This window comes from Crotalus tigris, unplaced genomic scaffold (genome assembly GCF_016545835.1).
Source record: "Crotalus tigris isolate CLP2741 ecotype Arizona unplaced genomic scaffold, ASM1654583v1 scf7180000019601.482383, whole genome shotgun sequence".
NCBI lineage: Eukaryota > Metazoa > Chordata > Lepidosauria > Squamata > Viperidae > Crotalus > Crotalus tigris.
In genome coordinates, this window is record NW_024097617.1 from 12,501 (window position 1) to 32,178 (window position 19,678).

The following is a 19,678-nucleotide window of genomic DNA, read 5'->3' on the forward strand; positions in this document are numbered from 1 at the left end:
GCAAAGCTTCCTCAGACAGCCATTTTGCTTTCTTGCATTTCTTTTTCTTTGGGATGGTTTTAGTTGCTACCTCTTGTACAATGTTGCGAACTTCCATCCATAGTTCTTCAGGCACTCTGTCTATCAGATCTAATTCCTTAAATCTATTTGTCACCTCTACTGTATATTCATCAGGAATATGATTTAGTTCATACCTGAGTGGCCTAGTGCTTTTCCTACTTTTTTCAATTTAAGCCTAAATTTTGCAACGAGAAGCTCATGATCTGAGCCACAGTCAGTTCCTGGTCTTGTTTTTACTGACTGTATAGAGCTTCTCCATCTTTGGCTGCAGAGCACATAGTCAATCTGATTTCTATGTTGACCGTCTGGTGATGCCCATGTGTAGAGCCGTCTCTTGGGTTGTTGGAAAAGAGTGTTTGTTATGACCATCGTATTCTCTTGGCAAAATTCTATTAGCCTGTGCCCTGCTTCATTTTGTTAAACTAGACATCCCCAATTCCAGCAGCCGTTCCTTATATGTTTTAGCCCCCAATCCTTTGATCATCTTTGTTGCTCTTCTCTGTACTCTTTCTAGAGTCTCAGCATCTTTTTTACATTGTGGTGACCAAAACTGGATGCAACTGTGGCCTTACCAACTGTGGCCTTACCAAGGCCTTGTAAAGTGGTATTAACACTTCATATGATCTTGATTCCATCCCTCTGTTAATGCAGCCTAGCACTGTGTTGGCCTTTTTGGCAGCTGCAGCACACGGCTGGCTCATATTTAGGGGATTGTCTAGGACTCCGAGGTCCCTCTCACAGTTACTACTATTGAGCAAGGTACCCCCTATGCTGTACTTGTGCATTTGGTTTTTCTTGCCTAAATGTACTTTTTTCACCATTGAATTTCATTTTGTGAGATAGTGCCCAGTGTTCAAGTCTGTCCAGGTCCTCCTGTATCCTAAGCCTGTCTTCTGGAATGTTGGCTATTCCTGCCAGCTTGGTGTCGTCTGCAAATTTGATGAGTTCCCCATCTATCCCCTTGTCCAAATCGTTGAAGATGTTGAAGAGCACTGGGCCCAGAACAGAGCCCTGGGGCACCCCACTACACACTTCCCTCCGTGTAGATGCGGTTCCATTGAGGACCCCACGCTGAGTACGGCCGGTCAGGTAGCAACCCAGTTGTGAATCTGGCTTCCCCATGTCAGAAGTTTGCAAAAGGGGATCGCGTGACCCCAGGGGACACGGCGACCGTCTTAAATGTGAACCAGTTGCCAAGTGTCTGAATTTTGATCCCGTGACCTCGGGGATGCTGCCAAGGACGGTAACTGTGAGTCAAATCTTTCAGTGCCGTTGTAACATTGAACGGTCACTGAATGAATCGGTCACCCTCGGCTTGGTGTGGCGACCGTTCAAAGTCACAACACCACCATAAGATGTGAGTTACGACCACGTTTCACACTTAACGACGGTCGCAGCATCCCGCAGTTGCGTGGATCCAAGATTTAGCGCTTGGCAACCGTCTCATCTTTACGACGGGTTGCAGTGTGTCCCCGGGGGGGGGGGGAGTGACGTGATCCCATTTTGCAAACTTCTGACAAGCAAACTCAACGGGGAAGCCGGGTTGACTTAACAACCGGGTCACTAACTGAAGCACTGCAGTGATTCGCTTAACCAAGGTGGCAAGGGACGTCGTACAATGGGGGAAGACTCGCTTAGCCAATTTCTCGCTTAGCGACCTAAACTGTGGGCTCAGTTGTGGTCGTAAGACGAGGACCTCCTGTAAAAAGAAGTTGGAGGATCAATTCTACTCTCGTGGCCGCCATCTTGACTTTTTTGACCGACACCCCCGAAGATTCCCACTCCGCAAAGCATCTGAACCCCCCCCTCTGCCCCTCCCAACCGGCTGTTACCTTCCAGCGACGTCTCATGACGTATCTCCGGAGCAGAACCTGAGATTTGAGCCGTCGGTTGACCCGCTTTGCTTTCTCGGCCAGGTTGTTCAGCCAGGGGTGCTGGAGGCACTGGGCTGCGCTCATCCTCCCGCTGGGAGAAAGAGGAAGAAAAGAAGGCATTACAGGGTAGTCCTCGACATACAACAGTCCATTTAGTGACGGCTCAAAGCACTGAAAAAATGTGACTTAGGATCGTTTTTCAGAGCACCACCTTAGCAGCAGCAAACACACCCCCCCCCGTGGTCGCGTGATCAAAATGCGCCCGCTTGGCAACTGACTCATATTTACGACGGTCGCCGTGTCCCGAGGGGGTCACGTGATTCCCCTTTTGCGTCCTTTTGACAAGCGAACTCAGTGGGGAAAATCAGACTCATTTAGCAACTGTGATAGTAACTTAGCTACTGCAGCGATTCACTTAAGAACGGTGGACAGAAAGAATGTAAAACAGGGCAAAATCTCATTTAGCAATTGTCTCCCTTGACGAAAAAATAAATAAAAATAAAAATGGGGGCTCCATTGCCGTCATAAGGCGAGGACGAACTGTACCAGCCTCTGGCGAGATAAAACCAGCATCTTGGGTCTGGTTGGAAAAAGGGAGTTTTCCAAGATTTTATCCAGCTGGTCTGGCCCGGTGGGCATCGCTGCGGCCACCTTCGGCCAGTCAGTAATAGTAGTAAAGTTGGAAGGGACCTTGGAGGTCATCTAGTCCAACCCCCTGCTCAGGCAGGAAACCCTATACCATTTCAGACAAATGGCTGTCCAACCTCTTCTTAAAAACTTCCAGTGTTGGAGCATTTCCTGCTTCTGGAGGCAGGTAGTTCCACTGGTTAATTGTTCTCACTGTGAGGAAGTTTCTCCTTAGTTCTAGGCTTTCTCCGGTGACACTGCGGTCCTGGTTGTTAGTTTAAAGCCGGCTTTAAAGCCACCGCGGAATTGGTAAAAGTTGACTGCAGCTTGTTCAGTTGTAACTTTTGAGTATATAGAGCCAAGTCTGGTTTAGTGGTTAGGGTACCAGGCTAGAAAGTGGGAGACGGTGAGTTCTAATCCTACCTTACGCATGAATTCTGACTGGGTGTCTTTGGGCCAATCACCGGGAGACGGTGAGTTCTAGTCCCGCCTTAGGCATGAAAGCCAACTGAGTGACTTTGGGCCAATCAGCAGGAGACAGTGAGTTCTAGTCCCGCCTTAGGCACGAAAGCCAGCTGGTTGACTTTGGGCCAATCACCAGGAGACGGTGAGTTCTAGTCCCGCCTTAGGCATGAAAGCCAGCTGAGTGACTTTGGGCCAATCACCAGGAGACGGTGAGTTCTAGTCCCGCCTTAGGCATGAAAGCCAGCTGGGTGACTTTGGGCCAATCACCAGGAGACGGTGAGTTCTAGTCCCGCCTTAGGCATGAAAGCCAGCTGGGTGACTTTGGGCCAATCACCAGGAGACGGTGAGTTCTAGTCCCGCCTTAGGCATGAAAGCCAGCTAGGTGACTTTGGGCCAATCACCAGAGACGGTGAGTTCTAGTCAGCCCAGTGGGTGACTTTGGGCCAATCACCAGAAGATGGTGAGTTCTAGTTCTGACTTAGGCATGAAAGCCAGCTGGGTGACTTTGGGCCAATCACCAGGAGACGGTGAGTTCTAGTCCCGCCTTAGGCATGAAAGCCAGCTGGGTGACTTTGGGTCAATCACCAGGAGACGGTGAGTTCTAGTCCCGCCTTAGGCAGAAAAGCCGGCTGGGTGACTTTGGACCAATCCCCAGAAGACGGTGAGTTCTAGTCCCGCCTTAGGCATGAAAGCCGGCTGGGTGACTTTGGGCCAATCCCCAGAAGACGGTGAGTTCTAGTCCTGCCTTAGGCACGAAAGCCAGCTGGGTGACTTTGGCCCAATCACCAGGAGACGGTGAATTCTAGTCCCACCTTAGGCATGAAAGCCGGCTGGGTGACTTTGGGCCAGCCCCTCTCTCTCAGCCCAACAAACCCATCTCACATGCTGGCTGGAGAATTCTGGGAGTTGAAGTCCACCAGCTGCCAAGATTGGACCCCCCTGTTCTAAGGATTGGAGGGTCAGGCCTTGCCCTCCTGTGTTGAGGCACTGAGTCTAGACTAAGTCCCTGTTTGACCCCTCTGCCCGTCTGCGAGGGTGGCTCTCCAACACACGGACCCTTTTTGCTTGATGATCAGGTTGGAGACAAAATCTTTGGCTTCGTCTGAGATGCCCTCAAAGGCTTCCTCGTCGAAATACCACTCCGACTTCAAGACGTTGTTGAGGGTTTCCGGGTCGTTGTCTCCCATGAAAGGGGAGAGACCGCTCAGCCTGGCAGGGAGGGAGGGAGAGACAGAGAAGATGAGAACATAAAACGTCTGCAGATGGTGAGGTCCTCCAGCCAGGAGACAGTCCAGCTCCACAAGGCCAAGTCTGGCCACAAGGTGAGTTCAACAGGATGGATTGGGGGGGCTGGGTGTGGATTATGGAGTCTTCCCCCAACCTGCTGGCAGACCTCAAATGCCATGGCGGTCTATCCCAACGGTACTTTTTCAAGAGGCAACTGGACATTCTTGTTTTTCCTTTGAAGACGTTTCGCTTCTCATCCAAGAAGCTTCTTCAGGTTCTGACGGGATGGTGGGGAAGGGAAGGATTTATACTCCTTGCAGACAGTTGGTCATTTGCATTGTTTTAGAGCAGTGGTTCTCCACCTGTGGGTCGGGACCCCATTTGGGGTTGAACAACCATTTCACGGGGGTCGCCAAACAACACAGTCCGCCATTTCCCCCCCCCCCTTTTCCTTAGCTGTGCTCCTCCCTTTTATTCCATTGGCTTTTGAAAGCCAATAGAATAGACTCCCTTGAATAGAGCCTAATTCTATTGGCTTTCAAAAGCCAATAGGAATTGTCCAGGCTGTCTCTGCCCTGCTGAGCCTGCCAAAAGTCCCATTCTGCAAACGGTGCTGCACCAGTTGAGTAGTCCTCGACTTACGACCGATTGAGTAGTCCTCGACTTACAACCGGTTGGGGGTCGCAGCATTAAAAAGGTTGAGAACCACTGTTTTAGAGAGTCATTGAGGCCACCTGAAGGTTTATCTGTGTCCTCAGGGTGACCTGAGTAGCGCAAATGGGTGTGGAGCCTTCTACAACACGGTCCTTTCAACAGTTCCAAGAAAGCTCCACGCCCATTTGCACCACTCCAGTGACCCTGAGGGCACAGGTAAGCCTCCAAGTGGCCTCAATGACTGTCTAAAAGAAGGCAAATGACCAGCTGTCTGCAAGGAGTATAAATCCTTCCCTTTCCCACCATCCAGTGGACTTTCGTTTTTTCTTTGAAAACGTCTTTGCTTCTCATCCCAGAAGCTTCTTCAGGTTCTGACTGGATGGTGGGGAAGGGAAGGATTTATACTCCTTGCAGACAGGCGGTCATTTGCATTCTTTCAGAGAGTCGTTGAGGCCACTTGGAGGTTGACCTGTGTCCTCAAGGTCACCTGAGGGGTGCAAATGGACGTGGAACCTTCTACTACACGGTCCTTCCAGGAGTTCCAAGAAGGCTCCACGCCCATTTGCACCACTCCGGTGACCCTGAGGACACAGATAAGCCTCCAAGTGGCCTCAACGACTGTCTAAAACAGTGGTTCTCAACCTTTTTAATGCCGCGACCCCCAACCGGTCGTAAGTTGAGGACTACTCAACCGGTCGTAAGTCGGGGACTACTTAACTGGTGCAGCACCGTTTGCAGAATGGGACTTTTGGCGGGCTCAGCAGGGCAGAGACAGCCTGGACAATTCCTATTGGCTTTTGAAAGCCAATAGAATTAGACTCTATTCAAGAGAGTCTATTCTATTGGCTTTCAAAAGCCAATAGAATAAAAGGGAGTAGCACAGCTAAGGAAAAGGGGGAAAAAATGGCGGACTGCGTTGTTTGGCGACCCCCGTGAAATGGTCGTTCGACCCCAAATGGGGTCCCGACCCACCAGTTGCGAACCGCCAGTCTAAAAGAAGGCAGTACAGATCCTTCCATTTCCTCACCATTCAGTCAGAGCTGAAGAAGCTTCTGGGATGAGAAGCGAAACGTCTTCAAAGAAAAACAAGGAAGTCCCATTGCCTTGTAGAAAAAGCCCCTTTGGGACAACCAGGACCTGGATGGCTGAGAACCTCCATGGACAATTTAGCCATGTATTTTGGGATGAACCCCCATGCACGGATGTCCAGAAAACATGACAGACTAGAAGAACTATTTGCGCTTCAGATGGAGATGCAGACAACACAGACTCATCCCCATCATCCTGTGCCCGTCTCCATCCACGAAGGGACCCAGGGCAGAAGACATCCTGCAGCCAAAAAGACTCCACCCCCATTTGCACCACTCAGGTGACCCTGAGGACACAGGTAAGCCTCCAAGTGGCCTCAACGACTCTCTAAAAGAAGGCAAATGACCAACTGTCTGGAAGGAGTATAAATCCTCCCCTTCCCCATCATTCGGTCAGAACCTGAGGAAGCTTCTCGGATGAGGAGAGAAACGTCTTCAAAGGAAAAACAAGAAAGTCCAGCTGCCTCGTGGAAAAGCATCTTTGGGACAACCCTGACCTGGATGACTGAGAATCTTTATAGACCCCAAATCCACGTTAACTTAAGCCAGCTTTAAAGATTTTTGCAATGGGGTGCATGCTGCAAACCCCTAGATTTAGGGTCACTATTGCTCCTGGGGAGGAAAGCTATGGCAAATCTAGACAACACACTAAAAAGCGGAGATATCACCCTGCCAACAAAAGTGTGTATCGTCAAGGCTGTGGTTTTCCCAGTTGCAATGCACGGATGTGAAAGTTGGACCCTAAGAAAGGCTGAGCGCCAAAGAATGGAGGCCTTTGAACTCTGGTGCTGGAGAAGACTCCTGCAAGTCCCCTGGACTGCAAGGCGTTCAAACCGGTCAGTCCTGGAGGAGATCAACTCCGACTGCTCCTTAGAAGGCCAGATCCTGAAGTGGAAACTCAAGGACTTTGGCCACCTAAGGAGAAGGAAGGACTCCCTGGAGAAGAGCCTAATGCTGGGAAAGATGGAGGGCAAGAGAAGAAGGGGACGACAGAGAAGGAGGTGGCTGGATGGAGTCACTGAAGCAGTAGGTGTGAACTTAAATGGACTCCAGAAGATGGTAGAGGACAGGAAGACGTGGAGGAACATTGTCCATGGGGTTGCGATGGGCTGGACACGACTTCGCAATTAACAACAACAATCCATATCTATCTATCTATCTATCTATCTATCTATCTATCTATCTATCTATCTATCTATCTATCTATCTATCTATCCATCCATCCATCCATCCATCCATCCATCCATCCATCCACCTAATGAGAAGGAAGGACTCACTGGAGAAGAGCCTAATGCTGGGAAAGATGGAGGGCGAGAGAAGAAGGAGACGACAGAGAAAGAGAGGGCTGGATGGAGTCCCTGAAGCAGCAGGCGTGAGCTTCAATGGACTCCAGAAGATGGTAGAGGATGGGAAGGCCTGGAGGAACGTGGTCCATGGGGTCGTGATGGGTCGGACACGACTTCGCAACTAACAACATCTATCTATCCATATCTATCTATTTATCCATCTATCTATCTATCTATCTATCTATCTATCTATCTTTCTATCTATCCATATCTATCTATCTATCTATCTATCCATCCATCCATCCATCCATCCACCTAAGGAGAAGGAAGGACTCACTGGAGAAGAGCCTAATGCTGGGAAAGATGGAGGGCAAGAGAAGAAGGGGACGACAGAGAAGGAGGTGGCTGGATGGAGTCCCTGAAGCAGGAGGCGTGAGCTTCAATGGACTCCAGAAGATGATAGAGGACAGGAAGGCCTGGAGGAACGTGGTCCAGGGGGTCGCGATGGGTCAGACCCAACTAACAACAACAATGCTGTCCCCTGCACCCTGACTCACAGCATGTATGCGATCACCCCCATGCTCCACATGTCGCTGCTGTAGGAGACCGGCTCGTAGCTGACCACCTCCGGCGGCAGGAATTCCGGCGTGCCGAAGTTGACTTTTAGTTTTTCACGGGGGTTGAACCTGTCCAGGGGAGGAGAAGAAGCTGAATTGGTCCTGGCACATTGGAACAGAGATAGTCCTCGAATTACGACCAAATTCGTGCCCAACAGGGATGTCGCTCAGTGAGAAGTTCGTTAAGTGAGTTTTGCCCCATTTTACGACTGGGACACTGCGACTCTCATGACTTTGGGACACTGCGACTCTCATGAAGGTGAGTCAGTGGTCAAGCATCCGGAGGTAAGTCACGCGACCGTGGGGGTGCTGCAACGGTCGTAAGTGTGAAAAAATGGTCATTCAGTGCCGTTGTAACGGTCACTAAGCGAACTGTTGTAAGACGAGGACTACCTGTATGCCTCCCTGACACACCCTTTTCGCCCCCACCCCCTTCCAGATAAAGCAAGGGGTTGGACTAGATGACATCCAAGGTCCCTTCCAACATTATTACTACTACTACTACTACTACTACTACTACTATTAAAGATGCACCAGACTGGGACCTCCTTGAGCGCTAATAGTTATTCCAGCGTGATCTGGCTAAGTATCCATTCAATTCAATGGGAGAGGGGAGAGAAATGTATTTATCTGGCATGTAACATAGCTAATTTCAGTACAAAAGTCAAACGTCATTACTCTTCTCCACGGGTCATAATGCTGTACAACGGTCAAAAAATTAAATATTGGGGGAGGGGGAATCTTGACCTATCCCCCAATGCATAAGGAGACAAAAATAAGATTAAGTTTGGAGAAACTCTTTTACAACAATGCGCCCATCAGCCCAAATTGTGAAAACAAAGACTCGGGTTAGAGGAAAAAAAATGTGCACAAACTGGAGATCAGGGTTGGTGCATTTTAATTTTCTCCATCGGGAACAGAACACTGATGGAAGAGGATCTTTCTAGGCCAGGATTGCAGATGGGAGGATGCTAGAAGGGAGCTAGCAGGAGGGTCAGGATGCTAGAAGGGAGGGGGGCTTGTGGAGAGGAGGAAGAGGAGGGAGAAGGAGGAGGACTGTGTGGCCCTTGGTGTTCTCTGAGCTTGTTTTCTTGCAGATGTTTCATGACCCAGCTAGGTAACATCTTCAGTGCTTGGAAGGTGTGGGGTTTGTGGAGAGGAGGAGGAGGAGGAGGAGGAGGAGGAGGAGGAGGAGGACTGTGGGGTCCTTGGTGCTTGAAAGGTGGGTTTGTGGAGAGGAGGAGGAGGAGGAGGAGGAGGAGGAGGAGGAGGAGGAGGAGGAGGAGGAGGAGGAGGACTGTGGGGTCCTTGGTGCTCTCTGAGCCTGGTTGTGTTCTTGCAGACATTTCATGACCCAACTAGGTAACATCATCAATGCTAGAAGGGAGGGGGGCTTGTAGAGAGGAGGAGGAGGAGGAGGAGGAGGAGGAGGACTGTGTGGCCCTTGATGTTCTCTGAGCTTGTTTTCTTGGCAGATGTTTCACTACCCAACTAGGTAACATCTTCAGTGCTTGAAAGGAATGGGGTTTGTGGAGAGGGGAGAGGAGAAGGAGGAGGAGGAGGAGGAGGAGGAGGAGGAGGAGGAGGAGAAGAAGAAGAAGAAGAAGAAGAAAGGAGGAGGAGGGGGGTCCTTGGTGCTCTCTGAGCTTGATGGTTTTCTTACAAACGTTTCATGACCCAACTTGCTAACTTCATCAGTGCTAGAAGGGAGGGGACTTGTGGAGAAAAGGAGGAGGAGGAGGGAAGGAAGGAAGGAAGGAAGGAAGGAAGGAAGGAAGGAAGGAAGGAAGGAAGGAAGGAAGGAAGGAAGGAAGGAAGGAGAAGGAGGAGGACTGTGGGGTCCTTGGTGCTCTCTGAGCTTCGTTGTTTTCTCGCTGAGATTTTATGACCCAACTAGGTAACATCATCGGTGATATAAACAAAGCGCAAAGCCCCCTTCTTTCCTAGCCCTGATGATGCTCTCCAGTTTGGTAACAAGACGTCTGCCTGAAAGCAACCAGGTTCAGAGAGCACCCCCACCAGAACAGAAGGCGTGAGAGATGCTCAATGAGAGACGGAGAGAGATCAGAATGGGTTTGTCCTTCTCTGACCCAGCAGAGGAGAAGACACATGGTCAGAGAACAGCCTGGCCACCCCGGTCCCCGTATTACCTTCGAGCAAATCCAAAATCAATGATCTTCACCATGTGGCCAGTGGCCGTCACACACAGGATGTTGTCGGGCTGCAGAAAAAGGAAAAGTGGGGTGTGCATGTGAAAGGGAATAGAAAGGTCTTTGGGGGGTTGAGAAGAGCAGAGGAAACTATGGACAAATCTCTAACAACCACCACCACCACAACAACAACAACAACAGAGAGGAAGGCCCCTGCCACATCGCACCCCAGGCTTAGCAACTGTGGATAAGAAAGACGAACCGCGGACCGCGGATGTGTTAGCGCCTGGAAACAGCCAAAGAGAAGACAAAGGACTGGAGAGCACAAAGACCCGCAAACAGAAATAGAACGCCTATGGTAAACGAATGCAGGGGGGGGGGGTACCAAAACGCCTGAAGCATCCCTTGAATTGCATTGACACACGATCCCCATCAGTCAATTGCGAAAGGCAGCTTGACTTGGAGCAGCTGACATCCTCCGACAATATCTCTAACTCAATTTCATTGAGGGCCGCATCAGCATTGCAATTGCCCTGGGGGGGGAGGCGGGGGAGTGGCCTACTGGGTGGGCGTGGATGGAGTGGGTGTGGCCTACTGGCTGGAGTGGGTGTGGCTGTGTTCCAAGATCTCAGGGGCTGCCCCAAAGAAGAGGGAGTCAAGCTGTTCTCCAAAGCACCTGAAGGCAGGTCAAGAAGCAACGGATGGAAACTAACCAAGGAGAGAAGCAACCTAGAACTACGGAGAAACTTCCTGACAGTGAGAACAATTAACCCGTGGAACAACCTGCCTCCAGAAGCGGTGAATGCTCCAACACTGGAAGTTTTTAAGAAGAGACTGGACAGCCATTGGTCCAAAATGGTATAGGGTTTCCTGCCTGAGCAGGGGGTTGGACTAGATGACCTCCAAGGTCCCTTCCAACTTTATCATTATTATTATTATTATTACTGGGTGGGCATGGCCAGCTCTACATCATTCGCATCAAGGGTGCCTGTGGGGGCCTGGGCAGGAGTGGGACAGATCTGAGGGTCTCTGTCAGAAGGGGGTGGGACCAGGGCAAGCGCCAAGACATGATCCACTGGAGGAGCCCCACTGCCTGCTAAACCCCCTCCCCCGGAGCCCATCAAGCCGGATAGGTGAAGTAGGCGAGAGCCATTTGCTGGCCACTTCCAGGCGATGGTGCATTTCTTCATTCCTCACAAAGGGTGACCCCTCCCCAGCATGCACCCAGGGGTCGGGGCCGACGCGGCAGGGGCCGGTTCCTCGCTGTTTCCAGAGGGCCTTGTGGAGCTAAGACTGAATGCGTTTCAGCATAGGTGGCCACCACAAAATTGTACATTGGCTCCCGGCCGGCCTGGGCCAGGGCCAAGGCAGTGGGGGGCCGTTCCCTCACTGTCTCCTGGATGGCTTCACGGGCCACATGAAACCACTTTGCGGGCCACATCCGGCCCCCAGACCTTGTGTTTGACATGTCTGCTCTAACCCCATCAAATGACCACCTCTGCTTATCTCAGATCGTTGGAAAGGGGAGCAAACACACCAAATCCAGTCTCAACAACTGGCTGGCTGTGAAACCGACTATAATAATAATAATAATATCAATATCGGTCAATTGCAAAAGGCAGGTTGACTCGGAGCGGCTGACAACCTGTGACGATCCATTTAAAACTCCATCCAACAACAACTGGCTATCCCAGGTCCTTGGGAAGGACTTGACCGGTAGACCAACAGGTAGTAGACCTGATAGGTAGACAGAAATGCCAAGTCCACTCTCAACATCTGGCTGATTGTGCCACCAACCATAATAATAATGCTAATAGTGATAGATCCCTCGGGGGCAGTCCTAAAACATCTGGAGCACCACTGAAACACCAATGACATTGGCAAATTCACCGTCGGTCAACTGCAAATGCTAAAGCTTAAAGCATCCAGCTGACCCTTAAACACACACACACATAAACCCAGACAAATTGCAAAAAGCAAAAGAATCTGGTACATTTTTGAGGGGTGGGGAATCAAGCGATTCTCCAAAGCAGTGGTTCTCAACCTTTTTAATGCCGCGACCCCCAACCGGTCGTAAGTCGAAGACTACTCAACCGGTCGTAAGTCGAGGACTACTCAACTGGTGCAGCACCATTTGCAGAATGGGACTTTTGGCAGGCTCAGCAGGGCAGAGACAGCCTGGACAATTCCTATTGGCTTTTGAAAGCCAATAGAATTAGACTCTATTCAAGAGAGTCTATCCTATTGGCTTTCAAAAGCCAATAGAATAAAAGGGAGCAGCACAGCTAAGGAAAAGGGGGAAAAAATGGAGGACTGCGTTGTTTGGCGACCCCCGTGAAATGGTCGTTCGATCCCAAATGGGGTCCTGACCCACAGGTTGAGAACCACTGCTCCAAAGCATCACAAGGCAAGACAAGAAACAACGGGTGGACACGTATCAAGGAGAAAAGCAACCTAGAACTAAGGAGAAAATTCCCAGTGGTTAGAACAATTAACCAGTGGAAGGGCTTGTCTTCAGACATTGTGGGTGCTCCATACTGGAGGTTTTGAAGAAGAGATTGGACAAGCCATTTGTCTGGAATTCTATAGGGCAGTGATGGCGAACCTATGGCACGTGTGCCAGAGGTGGCACTCGGAGCCCTCTCTGTGGGCACGCACGCCATGCCCCGGAGATGGCAACTGTCCCTCTTCAACCAGCCACCCGCTAACTCGCTGAGGTCCCACGTGGCCGGATGCATCCCAGTACCGCTGGTTTCCCTCCCCCCATCCCATCCCTCCTGGCCTCGCATGCTGTCCTTTTCCCGGACACAACCCACTGCATCGCCTCCTCAGCTGTCGGCCGGCCGGCCAGCTCAGAGACAGCTTCTCTTGAACTGCGGGTGGCGGGCTGTGGAGCCCCAGAATGCGCCGGTCGAGGGGCCGGCAGGCTGTGGCTGCTGACAGACACTGTTGGCCCCCATGTAATAGTAATAGTAGTAAAGTTGGAAGGGACCTTGGAGGTCATCTAGTCCAACCCCCTGCTCAGGCAGGAAACCCTACACCATTTCAGACAAATGGCTGTCCAGTCTCTTCTTAAAAACTTCCAGTGTTGGAGCATTTACTGCTTCTGGATGCAGGCTGTTCCACTGTTCTCACTGTCAGGAAGTTTCTCCTTAGTTCTAGGTTGCTTCTCTCCTTGATTAGTTTCCATCCGTTGCTTCTTGTCCTGCCTTCAGGTGCTTTGGAGGATAGCTTGACTCCCTCTTCTTTGGGGCAGCTCCTGAGATATTGGAATACTGCTATCCTGTCTCCCCTTGTCCTTCTCTTCGTTAAACTAGACATACCCAATTCCAGCAACCGTTCCTTATATGTTTTAGCCTCCAGTCCCCTGATCCTCTTTGTTGCTCTTCTCTGCACTCTTTCTAGAGTCTCAACATCTTTTTTACATCGTGGTGACCAAAACTGGATGCAGGATTCCATGTGTGGCCTTACCAAGGCATTGAAGAGTGGCATTAATACTTCACGTGAAGTGCTCGTTGGCCTCTGTGTGCGGGAGCCGATGGTGTCAGGCAGCAGCCGCCCCGACCCCTGGCCCGCGTTGCCCTGCGATAATGGCACCCCCGCGCTGCCTCGCCTTGCCTCACCCCACAGGATGAGCCTCCTGCCCACCGCCCCACCTGCCAGAGACCCCCTGGATCTCCCCCAACCCGCTTGGCTCCCACAGGCATCCCTCCGCATGAGCAACATCGAGGTGACTACACCCACCTTGGCCACATCCACCCAGTCTGCCATGACCACCACAGCCACGTCCACCCACTGGGCCACGCCCACCTGGCACCCGGCGATAAGTGGGTTTGGGGTTGCAGTTTGGGCACTTGGTCTATAAAAGGTTCGCCCTCACTGGTCTAGGGTCTCCTGCTTGAGGAGGGGGTTACATTAGGTCCCTTTCAACCCCATTATACTATGTTCTAAGTTGGGGCTGCTCCATCACTGGAGGTTTTTAAGTAGAGACTGGACAGACATTTGTCTGGAATGCTATAGGGCAGTGGTTCTCAACCTTTTTAATGCCGCGACCCCCAACCGGTCGTAAGTCGAGGACTACTCAACTGGTGCAGCACCGTTTGCAGAATGGGACTTTTGGCGGGCTCAGCAGGGCAGAGACAGCCTGGACAATTCCTATTGGCTTTGGAAAGCCAATAGAATTAGACTCTATTCAAGAGAGTCTGTTCTATTGGCTTTCAAAAGCCAATAGTATAAAAGGGAGTAGCACAGCTAAGGAAAAGGAGGGAAAAAATGGCGGACTGCGTTGTTTGGCGATCCCCGTGAAGTGGTCATTCGACCCCAAATGGGGTCCCGACCCACAGGTTGAGAACCACTGCTATAGAGTCTCCTGCTTGAGCAGGGGGTTGGACTAGATGACCTCCCAGGTCCCTTCCAGCTCTATCCTTCTGTTATTCAGTTACATTCAGCCTGGGCCACTCTGGGAAGCCTTCTGCAGGAAGCCATGATAATCTGGAGCCCTGGCACGCTGCCCCCTTTGATGGAGTCCGCAGCCTTCCCACACGTTTGGTCTTCCGTGGCATCTGGCCCACCCCACTTGTGGGGCTCAGCACGCACCCCCCCCCGGGCCCTCCTACCTTAAGGTCCAAGTGCAGCACCCTCATCTGATGCATGAAAAGGATTCCTTCGCAGATCTGCCGCACAAACACCATGCAGTCCACCTCGGTCAGTTGGTAATCCTCATCAATGATCCGTTCAAAGAGTTCGCCCCCTTCCACGCTGGATGGGAGATCGAGGTTGGGTCAGGATAGCACGTGAGGCAGCCACCCCCAGGAGCATCGGGACCATACAGCCCTTAGACCTAGATACCGCTTTATAGCGCTTTACGGCCCTCTCTGAGCATTTTGCCCCCCAATAATCTGGGTCCTGAGGAGATAGATAGATAGATAGATAGATAGATAGATAGATAGATGGATGGATGGATGGATGGATGGATGGATGGATGGATGGATGGATGGATATAAGAGATGATAGATGGATAGATAGATAGATAGATAGATAGATAGATAGATAGATAGATAGATAGATGATAGATAAATAGATGGATGGATGGATGGATGGAGATGATAGATAGATAGATAGATAGATAGATAGATAGATGGATGGATGGATGGATGGATGGATGGATGGATGGATGGATAGATAGATAGGGATGGATGGATGGATGGAGGTAAGAGATGAGAGATAGATAGATAGATAGATAGATAGATAGATAGATAGATGGATGGATGGATGGATGGATGGATGGATGGATGGATGGAGATAAGAGATGAGAAATAGATAGATAGATAGATAGATAGATAGATAGATAGATAGATAGATAGATAGATAGATAGATAGATGGACAGACAGGCAGGCAGGTAGATAAATATATAAAGATAAGAGATGATAGACAGATTAATGATAGATAGATAGAGATAAGAGATGAGAGATAGATAGATAGATAGGTAGGTAGATAGATAGATAAAGATAAGAGATGATAGGTAGACAGATAGATAGATCATAAAATGGGGTAAAACACAAATGTCTCATTCAACAACAGAAACGGGCTCAGTTGTGGTCGTATGTCAAGGACTACCTGTAAGCCCTCCACTTACAACTGTTCATTTAGTGACCATTTGAGGTTACAAAGGTACTGAAAAAAGTCACCTATGACCGTTTCCCACCCTTACGACCGTTGCGGCATCTCTATGATCATGTGATCAAAAGTCAGATGCTTGACAACGGACTCAATGTTGGCCAAGGTCGTTGAGTGAATCGCTGCCGTTGTTAAGTGAATTGTGCAAATCCGTCTTCCCCAAACCAGAAGGGACGGTTGCAAATGGTGTTCACGCGACTTTGGGACACTGCAACCATCATAAATATAGGGAGTCCTTGACTTACGACCGTTGGCTTCGTGCCCATTGGAAGTTGCCGTGGCACTGAAAAAAGTGACTGATGAATGTTTCCCACACTTACGACCGTTGCAGCATCTCTGTGACCATGTGATCAAAATTCACGTGACTCGGTTTTTATGACGGTCGCAATGTCCTGGTGTTGCACTGATCCCCTTTTATGACCATCTGACAAGCAAAGCCAATGGGGGAAGCCAGATTCACTTAACAACCCTGTTACTCACTTAATAACCACAGGGACTCACTTAACGGCTGCGGTAAGGAAGGTCGTAAAATGGACCCAGAGAAATATTGGGCTCAGTTGTGGCCGTAAGTCAAGGACTACCTGTACATGCAAGACGGGACCACCTCTCCACCCCCCCCCCTTTCAGGCCCCTCACAATTCCATGAAGAGCATGATCTCCCGGGGCGTCTCCACAGCGTCGTAAAGCTGGATCAAGTTTCGGTGGTTGAGCTGGTTCATCACATCGATTTCAACCTCGGCCGTTTCCTGTGGGGGGGGGAAAAGCTGCATTGCAGGGACTGGAGAGGGGAGGGGCAGGGAGGCCACTGGCCCTGGCAGCCCCCCCCCCTTCCATAACACCCCCCAGGTCTCCCCAAAAGGCCTACCCGGTCTTTGGGGCCCTGCTTCTTAATGATCTTCACAGCCAGTTTGAGGTCCGTGTCCTTCACCGTGCACGTGCGGACTTCTCCAAACTTTCCCCTGGGGCGGGAGAGGGGGAGGGAAAGCCAGGTTTGCCTTTTGGGGGCAATATTCATGCTTTTGTATTTTTGTTTTTAGGGGAAGGAAGGAAGGAAGGAAGGAAGGAAGGAAGGAAGGAAGGAAGGAAGGAAGGAAGGGGGAGGGGGAGGGAGGGAAAGAAAGAAGGAAAGAAGGAGGGAGAAAAGGAGGGAGGAAGAAAGGAAGGGAGGAGGGAGGGAAGGAAGGAAGGAGGAAGAAGGAGGGGAAGGAGGGAGGAAGGAGGGAAGGAGGAGGAGGGAAGGAAGGAAGGAAGGAAGGAGGGAGGGAAAGAGGGAGAGAGGAGGAGGGAAGGAAGGGAGGAAGGAAGAAGGGAAAAGAAAAGAAAGAGAAAGGAAGGAAGGAAGGGAAAGGAAAGAAGAAAAAAGGGAAGGAAGAGGAAAGAAGGAAGGAAGAAAGGAAGGGGAGGAGGGAGGGAGGGAAAGAAAGAAGGAAGGAAAGAAGGAAAGAGGGAGAAAGAAGGAAGGAAGGAAGGAAGGAAGGAAGGGGAGGGGGGAGGGAGGAAGAAAGGAAGGGAAGAGGGAGGGAAGGAAGGAAGGAGAAAGAAGGAGGGGAGGGAGGAAGGAGGGAAGGAGGAGGGAAGGGAGGAATGGAGGGAAGGAAAGAGGAGGGAAGGAAGGGAGGAAGGAAGGAGGGAAAAGAAAGGAAAGAGAAAGGAAGGAAGGGAGGAAAGAAGGAAGGACGGAAGGAAGCAGAGGAGGGAGGGAAGGAAGGAGGAAGAAGGAAGAAAAGGAAAAGGAAGGAAAGAAGGAAGGAAGGAAGAAGGAAGAAAGGGAGGAAGGAAGGGGAGGAGGAGGAGGGAAGGAGGGAGGGAAAGAGGGAGAGAGAAGGAGGGAGGGAAGGAAGGGAGGAAGGAGGGAAAAGAAAGGAAAGAGGAAGGAAGGAAGGGAGGAAGGAATATTTCCTCTAAAATGCTTCCCAATATCCTTCTTCTCTTTCAAGACTCCCACCTAAAGTTTCCAACTTAGGCAAGAGGGAGCGAGATGGTTGGATTCACACAACCTTGCCAAACTCAGGTCAACGGGGAATTCCGTGAGCTCCATTCCCACAATAGCCTGCAGGTGACCTTTTCTCTGGGGCTCAATGCATGCTGCAGACCCCACCCGGGGGGGGGGCAAGCGTGGCTCAATTCCTGAACGCAACTAAGACCACCAATCACTCCAATAAGCGGGTTACAGTAAGCGTCAAATTTCGCCTCGTCTGAAAAACATGCAGGTATCACCTGCCACTGTGAAGTGGAAGCCCCGCCCCCTTTGTGCAATGTATACTTAAAAGGCGGAGCTTCCCTGCTGCGTTCTCGGCCGCCATCTTGACTTTTTTTGACCCCGCCAAGCTATGCCTTTGGTTTACACCAGGGGTCGGCAACCTTGGCTCTTTTATGATTGGTGGACTTCAACTCCCAGAATTCCTCAGCCAGCCACGCTGAGGGGAAAGGGAGAGGTTTCCAAGCTGAGCCAGGCTGGCTGAGGAATTCTGGGAGTTGAAGTCCACGAGTCATAAAAGAGCCAAGGTTGCCTCCCCCTGGTTTACACCAACAGAGAGATTAAAAAATAAAATAAAGGAAGTTTTAACACATCGTGGGAAAAACCAGACAGCATAGAACAAAGAAAAATAGAATTGGAAGGGACTGTGGAAATCATCTACTCCAATTCCTGGTCAAGTAGGAGACCCTATCCCAGGGATGTCCAAACTTGGGAACTTTAAGACTTGTGGACTTCAACTCCCAGAATTCCCCAGTTGAAGTCCACAAGTCTTAAAGTTCCCAAGTTTGGACACCTTTACCCTCTACAACTCTGGACAAATGGCTGTCCAGTCTCTTCTTGAAGACCTCCAGAAATGGAGCACCCACAGCTTCTGAAGGCAAGCCATTCCACTGAAGGACAGAACAACGGATCTGGGAAGGACCTTGGAGGTCTTCTAGTCCACCCCCTGTTCAAGCAAGAGACCCTGTTTCATTCCGGTCAAAATAGCTGTCCAGTCTCTTCTTGTGGAGCACCCACAACTTCTGGAAGCAAGCGGTCCCACTGATTCATCCTTCTCTATTATCGGGAAACTTCTCCACTTGGTCCAAATGAGGTCTCCTTCCTTACCCTCCCAGGACTTCCTTTGTGTTCAGTTTGTAAGTATCTTTGAAGTCTCCGGTCCTCAGCGTGACAATGCGATGGGTGAAAGGCGCAGGGGGTGGGGGAGTGTCATCTGGAAGAGAGAGAGAGAGAGAGAGAGAGAGAGAGAGGTGTTTAAAAGAGGGATCAGCTCATTTCTGCTCAGAACCAGGTTACTACAGACTACTACTACTTTGAGCATCCATGCTCAAAGAGTGACATCTATGGGCCACCAAGGAAGTCTGTGCCTGGCTTGTAACACTCACAGCTGATGGGATTGCAGTCTGGATTAAGCCAGCTGTCCCAAGTAACCAGGAAGGTGCAAATGGATGATAGAATCATAGGTTTGGAAGGGACTTCGGAGGTCATCTAGTCCAACCCCCTGCTCAGGCAGGAAACTCTATACCATTTTGGACAAATGGTTGTCCAGGCTCTTCTTAAAAACTTCCAGTATTGGAGCTTTCACCGCTTCTGGAGGCAGGTTGTTCCACTGGTTAATTGTTCTAACTGTCAGGAAGTTTCTCCTTAGTTCTAGGTTGCTTCTCTCCTTGATTAGTTTCCATCCGTTGCTTCTTGTCCTGCCTTCAGGTGCTTTGGAAAATAGCTTGACTCCCTCTTCTTTGGGGCAGCCCCTGAGATACTGAAAGATTGCTATCATGTCCCCCCTCGTTCCTCTCTTCCTTAAACTGGACATTCCCAATTCCAGCATCTGTTCCTTGTATGTTTTAGCCTCTAGTCCCCTAATCATAATATTGCTCTTCTCTGCACTCTTTCTAGAGTCTCAACATCTTTCTTACATCCTAGTGACCAAAACTGGATGCTGTGTTCCAATTGTGGCCTTACCAAGCCCTTGTAA

The 19,678-nt window shown here is 50.4% G+C and overlaps 1 protein-coding gene across 2 annotated transcripts in view; it reads right to left on the minus strand.

The window, feature by feature from the left end:
- Window positions 1-19,678, minus strand: part of MYLK2 (myosin light chain kinase 2) — a 53,388-nt gene that overhangs the window by 4,668 nt on the left and 29,042 nt on the right. For both annotated transcript variants that reach the window (XM_039363863.1, XM_039363862.1), the window contains exons 4-11: window positions 18,811-18,916; window positions 16,591-16,684; window positions 16,362-16,471; window positions 14,665-14,806; window positions 10,049-10,119; window positions 7,839-7,967; window positions 4,083-4,235; window positions 1,893-2,025 (exon numbers count right to left, since the gene is read on the minus strand). In XM_039363863.1, coding sequence (XP_039219797.1) covers window positions 1,893-2,025; window positions 4,083-4,235; window positions 7,839-7,967; window positions 10,049-10,119; window positions 14,665-14,806; window positions 16,362-16,471; window positions 16,591-16,684; window positions 18,811-18,916 — 938 coding nt within the window. The remainder of the gene's footprint in view (window positions 1-1,892; window positions 2,026-4,082; window positions 4,236-7,838; window positions 7,968-10,048; window positions 10,120-14,664; window positions 14,807-16,361; window positions 16,472-16,590; window positions 16,685-18,810; window positions 18,917-19,678) is intronic.